The 8389-nt window shown below is 30.5% G+C and overlaps 1 protein-coding gene across 2 annotated transcripts; it reads left to right on the plus strand.

Moving 5' to 3' along the window:
- On the plus strand, positions 553–5599 carry LOC105159963. Of its 2 annotated transcripts, XM_011077198.2 has the most exons (10): positions 556–929; positions 1089–1180; positions 1429–1536; positions 1671–1753; positions 2092–2225; positions 2656–2705; positions 2855–2947; positions 4386–4477; positions 4945–5051; positions 5302–5599. In XM_011077198.2, the coding sequence occupies exons 1-10, from the start codon at positions 711–713 to the stop codon at positions 5341–5343; spliced, it is 1020 nt and encodes a 339-aa protein (XP_011075500.1). In that variant the 5' UTR covers positions 556–710; the 3' UTR covers positions 5344–5599. The 2 variants fall into 2 exon arrangements, with proteins under 2 accessions (XP_020548781.1, XP_011075500.1); XM_020693122.1 differs by lacking the exon at positions 2855–2947 and having other exon boundaries at positions 553–929.

Genomic DNA, 8389 nt, shown 5'->3' on the forward strand with positions numbered 1-8389 from the left:
AAAATAATATTTAATTAGAAGTATTTTGATCACAAAAGATGTCAAAATATCATATGAAATAAGCACAAGATGCAATTCTATCAGTTTGAACCTGCTCAGTAAATATTAAGATGGGCTAAAATACATTTTATCCCCTGTATTTTATTGAAATAGCTAAACCCCCTATGTTTAGGAAATAGGCTAAAACCTCCTTTATATTTTGTAAAACTCAGCAAATCCTGTGCGTTTTGGGGTGTTTTCTGTTGCTTTTGACCTTATTCTTCCTCATGGTGTTTATATAATAACTTAGGCATCTTTATCTTATTTTACGTGTTTTTTTTAATTTTGTAATTTCAACCATCTAAAAAATTAAATAATTTTTTCATATTTACTTAAAACTACAAAAAGGTATATAAATTTTTGAATTTTGGAGGAGCGTAAGTGTAATTTTAATTTTTTTATTGAGAAAGTATAATTTCATATTTTTAGAATGAATTTAAGTGTAATTAACCTATATTTTATCAAATCAACAAAAAATAAAAAAGAAAAAATGAGCCTTGATAGAAGCAGCATGTGAAATGTGATGCTCTTTTAGCTTCTACTGTACCCTTCTCTTCAAAATTCCAGGCAGTTTTGACAAAATTGTTGGACCTTATCTTCATCGATTTTTGCAACTTGGGGATTTCCTGTTTGAATCAAAACCCACTGAAAATCCTCTCAATTTTGTGAAAATGGCCGTCACTTTATACACATCATTTACTCGTTCCTCAATCTCCACTGTTCGTCTTTCCCCAAAACTTTATTCGCCCGTTAGAACCCATTTTCAATTGTCTCCAGGGCTCCGATTTTCGCCATTAACGCATGCTCTGAAGCTTAGAATCACAAGCACGAGGGGATTCTGTACTGTTTGCTGTTACAAGAACAATACCCCTCAAGAATCTAGTAAAAAAGTGAGCTTTATACTTTTTAGTTTTCTTGCCTGAAAAAGGAGTTGTATTTATTTCTCCTTTTTAAATCTTTTTCTTGAAAAGATTATTTTTCTCAACGGTTAATCAATACAAATCAAGTTTACCTCTGGGTTTTTACAGTTGGTTATTTTGTTTTTACAGGATAGTGGGTTAAATTGGCGAATATTGAAAAGGTGGGATGTGCCATGGAATTGGCAAACAATCTCTTTGACCTCACTTGCATGTGGATTGAGGTGAACTCGCCATACTAATGTGCCTATTCTTTTTTCTGATTTCACATAGTAGGATGCACTTTGATTAGTGATGCCAATACTAATTAGAGCTGTGACTTCAATGTATTCTGGCAACATAGCTGGTAGTCTTAGTTACCACATGTATGGATGATTGATTTCTTAAGCTGTTGGATTGTGTTTGCTTTAAGCCTAATTATTATGGTTAAATAGTCTGGCTATCTGAGGAAACTAATTAGTTTTTCAGACAGTTTTGTTTTGACAGGATTAATTGAGGCAGTAGCACTACAATATTCAGGGCTTAATATTGAAGAGTTAAGTTTGGATCAGAAGGCAGAAATTTTGTTAGCTGATCAAGGGTACGAAGCGATTTCCATCTTTGATTTCTTTCTGTTATTTGTCCAGTACTTCTGTCCGTATATTTACTTGTCACAAAAGTTACCATTGTTTATTTTGCACATAATTCTAATTTTGTTCGTTTACTATATTGTAGCATTGCAACTATAGTGGTTCTTGCAGTCCTGTATAGTCTGACAAAGTCATTCTCTCCCCTTCCTGATGACATATATCGCTATGGTAATTAGTACAATTTATATCGAGTAACATTGCATGCGTTGGGGGTTTATTGTGCTTTTGTTTTCCTGGAAGGCGTCATAACTCATATACTCTCTCTCTCATATCATGTTTCCATGTATGACTTTCAAGAGAGAGTGTCTAGTGCTTTAATGCTTCTCCAGCCATCATACTGCAGGCATTGCTGTTAATGTTTATCGATTGCTTGTGCTAAAAGTTTATAGGTTAAACTTGTATGCTTTTCCTTTGTTATGGCAATGAAGAACTACGTTAAGAGTTGAAATGCATTATCATTGAGAGATAATTATAACTACCTCACTTATAGTCAATTCGTGCTTCAGATTGGAGGGAACCTTTCAATCTTGAGAAAGGTTGGCTGTTATGGGCTGGAATAGGTCTTGGTGGAGCCCTGGCTGCCATTGCTGTAACAGGAGTTGCAATGTCTTTTCTCAACGGTGAGCCTCCACAGAGAGAGGTTAGAAATACTTCTAGCTTTCCTGATGCTTTGTGTGCTTACCTTGTACATGTAAACACTAAAACTGCTCAAGAGAAGGAAAAAGAAGAGAATGCAATAGCTTTCTTAATGGGCTAATCTTAATCTTGTTGCCTTTGACTGCTAATGGTTTGATGGACCACCTTGTTCTGTCTGACATGAATAAGACTCAAAATCTGAACATTTGTTAGGAGTTATTTGTTGTCTTTTTTCAACAAGTGACTTGAGCATTTTTTCAACATCAATTGGAGTTAAGTCGTTTTTTTGTCCATAGTTTGTTAGGAGTTATTTGTTGTCTTTTCTGTGACACAGTAATGATTGGATTTTATTTAGTTTTACAAATTAGCTTCATAGGCACAGCAGTTTTTCCTTCCAACATAATTTCATTTTAGTCACTTTCTATTTGATGCAGACTGATGCTCTTGTGCGGTTGCTTCCGTTGATTGGATCTTCAAGTATCAGGTACTTCTTCATAAGGGCTTCAAATTTTCATGCTGCTGTCTCTCAAAAGCCTTTCATGTGTTTCTGATATTGTCTTTCCCCCTCAGCTATGATCTAGTTTTGAAATGAGAAAAGAAACTAAACTAACTGCGTTTTGATTTTAAATTTAGCACTGCCTCCTTGTTGGGGATCACAGGCATACTTGCTCCCATTCTCGAGGAGACTGTCTTTCGAGGATTTTTTATGGTGTCCCTGACTAAATGGTATGATGTTTACTTAATGTGCAGTTTCATGTCCGAGCAGTTTATCATTCAAGTAGTGGATGGTAAAACTCAATCAGCTACCTTTATTTTAGGAAAAGAACTTAAGATGCATGTAATGGAATTTTATGAAATGTATGTAGTTCATTCTTGTGAGTCTAATGTCTGCTTTAGTAGTCATACCTAGACTGCTTCCGGCGTGCGATTGCAGCATCTGTGATACTTTTGACAAGCGTCCAGGTCATTCTATTCTGTATTTACTTGCATATAGGATGCTGACTTTTAAGGACATACCTTCGTAGTTCGGAGTGCACAGATAAATTTTCCAGAAAGTTTAATAACAACTGACTCATCTTTTATGAGATTCAGTAACTGAGGTGGGTTTTGATAAAAGGATGACTAAGAGAGTGTTTGCGAGTGCTTCAAAAAAGCACTTTTCAACTTTTGGCTCTCTAAAAGCACTTTTGAAGTGATTGGGATGCCTGCTTCTGCTTCTAAAACGGCTAAGAAAGTGCTTTTAGACCAAAAGCTAAAAGCACCTTGTGGGGTGCTTTTAGCTACTTTGGCTTTTTTGTAAATAAGTACAACTCTATTTTTTGACTACTTTACCCTTTATTAATCTTAATTCAACTTTATTGTTTTTAATTTATTTTTAAAATTGCATATTTAAAGTTGATATCGGTGTTTCCAAATAATTTAAATTTTAACAATCATTAAATTTACACTTTCATATATTTAATATTTTAAGTTTTTTATATTTTATGCACTATAAATTATTTTGTTCACATATTATTATTTGATTAATTAATAAAATAATTATTTTTTTCAATCATGTAAGTTTAATTATTGTGTATGAATGAACATTATATTACTTAGTAGGAGCATTATTAAATTAAATATATCTTTTAATATTTTTTAAACATGAAATACTAATCGAAATAAAATTTATGGTTTTTTGTGAAAAAATAATTATTAGTGACAAACAACAAGTGAAATAATAAGCAAAAAGATCGTATCTTTTTAACGATAGGGACAAGGTCTTCCATCAATTAAGTTTATTTAGAAGTGATTTTTCACCAAACACTATCCAATTTAGCTTTTATCTGTTTTTCACTTTTTTTAACAAACATTACCTACAACTTTCAACGTTTTCTACAAAAATCACTTCTCTAAAAACAGAAGTTTTTGCAAACACTCTCTAAGTGCTGCTCCGTCATGGGCTTAGCTGCCGAAATAAGATCTTGATAATCTGTTATCCTTATCGGTCAACATGAATGAGTTTATCTTTTCCAAATACTAAAGGCTATTGGAACTATTGATCTCCAAATAAGAAAAGAAGGATCTTTTGGATTTTGGAATGCTCTGTCATAGAATATTTGTAAACTCGATGCAATACTTGCAGTTTATTTGCTGATTGCTGCTTTGACAACTTTCCTTGCAGGTTGCCGACACCACTTTCTGTACTTGTCAGTGCTGCCGTATTTGCAGCAGCACATCTCACTCCTGGAGAATTTCCACAGCTGTTTGTTCTTGGTATTTTGCTTGCCCAGATGTTTATACTGATAGTAAACAAGCTAAAATTTGCAGAGAAAATGACTACCATCAAACAGTGAGCAGAAGTCCACGTTATATTGAGACATTGACTTTTCCATAACATCGACAAAGCTATCATTATAGAAATGTTTTTTGGCCCCTCATTAACCTCATTGGTGTGAAAAACATAAAATTTCATTGAAAAAATGTCTCATAAAACAATCATTTGTGGCTGCAAATTATGCATTACCATAGATATATGCAGTGTTGGACAAATAAGCCCTTGCTAGGATTGACAGTGTTTTTAGATGAGACTTGAAAAGATAAACTTTTTGGCACAGCTGAGCCCCCTGTTTTCCCCTCAAACACCATATGAAGTGCCCATCTAATCATTTATTTTGTAGAGAACTAAATTCATGCTTTAGAATTAAATATATGTTAAATCTTTGCAATGATGTGTTATTTAGGAACTGCTTTGGGATTTTCTTACGCTCAGACGCGCAACCTGCTAACACCAATCATGATTCATGCCTCTTGGAACTCGGGAGTTATCGTGCTTCTCACCTTCCTTCAGGTAATTCTTTGCCCAATCACTCAGAGTGTATTAGTTTACTAATCCACTTTCCCATTTCTTTCTTTCCGCTGCTCCTTTTTCTTCTTCTTCGGATGGTGGGAGAGGTGCGGCAAGTTAAGATTGTTGTCGTGTCCTTTGCAGGACAGATCGACGCTTGCCCTCTCATATTCGAGGATAATTTCTTCTGTTAAAATATTTCTTTAATTTGTTTCTGATTGTAAGAATGTTCATCATGGTTGTTCCTGTGTAGCTCCAAGGATACGATATCAAGGAATTGTTGCAAGCGTACTGATTCACATTGGTCGGAGCCTCGCTGAACTAGGTAGGACCTATTGGTCGGCTGCTTGTGTAACCCTCCATGAATATGGCGAAAAAAGACCAGTCAGAGCCTGTAATGATTGTGTTAAACCGATTTTGTTATATACACTCCAATAATTCAAGAGTTGTATATGTTATTACTGTTGTAGAAACGTACTGTCGAGACATACGAATTTTGTCTTTGCCAAATTAATTTAGTTCTTATGTGTAATACTAAAAGTTTCTGATCATTTTGGGCATGGAGTCTTTGACAATGGTGTTGAATGTGAACTGTAATACTTCTTGCAATATGAGTGGATGGTTGTGTAAACACCTAAAGAAGAAAAAACCTATGAGTGGATGGTTGTGTAAACACCTAAAGAAGAAAAAACCTTGTATCTCGGAAGTCAAATTTTAGACATATTAGTAACAAATTAAGTGATATTTTTAATATTATTATTAGTACTAATTATGTATATTATAAGGGTGCTATTATATATTACAAGTAGACATAGTTGACAACATTATAATCCCTCGTAACTATGTGGTCTGACATAACAACTTAAGAGTGCAAAGTTTGCTCCTGTACCAAGAATTTCTAGATCTAGTACTAAAAATTGATTCTAAATTATATTTCAAAAAAAAAAAAAAATTGTGTTTGATTTTCTTTTGTGTTTTGGAGATAGAGAGAGAATTTAGAGATAAATAAATATGTGTTGGAGATAGAGTATATGTTTAAATTTATTTTTAGAGGTAATTTAAAATAGGGCAAATGTTATATTTGGTCCCCTAAGTTTTTATTTAGAACCATTTTAGTCCTTCAAGTTCATTATTTGACTTTAGCATTCCTAAACTTTAATTTTTGTCTCAATTTTTCCGTCCGACCAATTTTCAGTGAAAATGCGGCCAGTAGTTGACTTTTTGGAGGGTAAAATATTTTATTTAAGTTTGATCATCTTATCACTTTAGTTCCTTAAGTTTGTCAAATTATCAAATTAGTCTTTTTTTAAAAAGAAAATTATCTTTTTTATATTTTTATATGGTGATTATGATGCATTTATCTGGTATGAAAAATAAAAACTTTAAACTCTTGTAGATATAATAATAACATATCGATTAACTTCATATAAATAGTCTCTTTTTTTCACAAGTGAAATAAAAATTCAAAATTATGAATAAATTTGATAGAACTTATCTAATCTGAAAATATAATTAAAAAATTTAAGTTAGTTTTTTAATCTTAGGAGTTAAAGATCAGTGTGATAAAATTATATCTTAATAATATTTATTAAATATTAACAACTACGATTTTGAAGAAAAAAATGGTTGAATGTATTTTTAACTAGATTATTTGATGAATTTTAAATATATATAAAAATCATTTTAAGAGGTTTTTACAGAATTTTTTTTTATAAAATGAAAGTATATATTTAGAAACCCTCTAAAAATGAATTATATATAATATATAAAATCCACCAAGATCTAGTTACAAAGTATACTCTATCAATTTTTTATTCAAAAACCAAATATTTAATGAATATTGTTAAGATTTAACTTTTTTAAACATATCTTTAATTCTTAAAATAAAAAATTACTGGCTTAGTTTTTTATTTATTATATTTTCATATTAGATAAGTTTTATTAATTTTATTCATAAATTTTGTTCTTTTAACTACTGGAAAAAAATATTTATTTTAAGTTAAATAATATATTATTATTATTATTATTATTATTATTATTATTATTATTATTATTATTATTATTATTATTATTATTATTATTATTATTATTATTATTATTATTATTATTATTATTATTATTATTATTATTATTATTATTATTATTATTATTATTATTATTATTATTATTATTATTATTATTATTATTATTATTATTATTATTATTATTATTATTATTATTATTATTATTATGTTAAAAAATAAACTTGAGGGACTAAAGTGATTCTAAATGAAAATTTAAGGGACCAAAAATGAAATTTACCCTTTAAAATATTTTAAAATAAGTGGTGTAAATTTGATGTTGGGATTTAGAAGACAAAAATCACTGTTTATTGTCAAATCATATCTCTTTTATATTATATTTATATATATAATTAAGTGTGTATATATATTATAAGTAGAAATTTCAAAAACAAAAAAATACACGAATAATGTATAAAAAATAATAGACAAGTATAGGATGTATTTTATCTTGTTTCGAAAATTGTCCAAAAATAAAACCAAACATTGTGAAAGGAATTGTTCATTCATTGTTCTTTTAATGTAAAATTGTGTGGGAAATTGAAATAATTTTTAAATCTAGTATATAGTGAAGATTTTCATCTTCTTTTTTTTTGTTTTTTTTAAAAAAAATAACTTCATGGTTTAAATTAATTATTATAGTATCCCAAATGATTATTAAAAAAAAAAAAATTGGTAGGAGATCTAGGATTCTTGGAGTTGAATGAGAAAGAGTTTGTACACATATTTTCACATTGCACGATTGGGAAACAAAAACCTAGGTCAAAGAACCAGACAAGAAAAGGGGTTCGAACGAGGGTTAGGTTTTTGGAGTTTGCCACAAAATTTTGAAGTCCCCAAGTTTGGTACTAATTAATTAATTTGAGTCATCTCCATTTAATTGATGGAGTTGTTGCCATCCACATTCAAGACATGGAATTCGGAAAAATTAACTTTGGTACGAGAAAACTAAATTAAAATATTGATAATCCATTAGTTGAAGTTTTATGATGAAAAGTTTGCATAATTGCTTTTCAAGAAGCAAGAAAGAGTTGAGGAAATCTATGTCCCCCAAAGCCGAAGGGGCTACAAAATCCAAGATTAATTGACCTCTGCTTCTCAAACAGCCAAAAATCAACCTCCTCTCTATATATATGTTCAAGATCAACACTCTCTTCAACAAATGTATATATATGAATTGTTGCTACTTGTGTTATAAACTCAATCTAATTTTGTTATGAATTATTATGCACATGGGCTGGCTACAAAATTCATTCAAATTTGGATGCAACCATTAATGAC

This window comes from Sesamum indicum, linkage group LG4, assembly GCF_000512975.1.
Source record: "Sesamum indicum cultivar Zhongzhi No. 13 linkage group LG4, S_indicum_v1.0, whole genome shotgun sequence".
In the NCBI taxonomy this organism is placed as follows: domain Eukaryota; kingdom Viridiplantae; phylum Streptophyta; class Magnoliopsida; order Lamiales; family Pedaliaceae; genus Sesamum; species Sesamum indicum.

Bases quoted from the DNA above. Each gene is read 5' to 3' on its own strand.
- LOC105159963 (XM_011077198.2), top strand. From the start codon at position 711: ATGGCCGTCACTTTATACACATCATTTACTCGTTCCTCAATCTCCACT. The intron at 1,181-1,428 runs GTGAACTCGCCA...TTTTTCAGACAG, and splicing joins TCACTTGCATGTGGATTGAG to TTTTGTTTTGACAGGATTAA. The intron at 2,706-2,854 runs GTACTTCTTCAT...TTTTAAATTTAG, and splicing joins ATTGGATCTTCAAGTATCAG to CACTGCCTCCTTGTTGGGGA.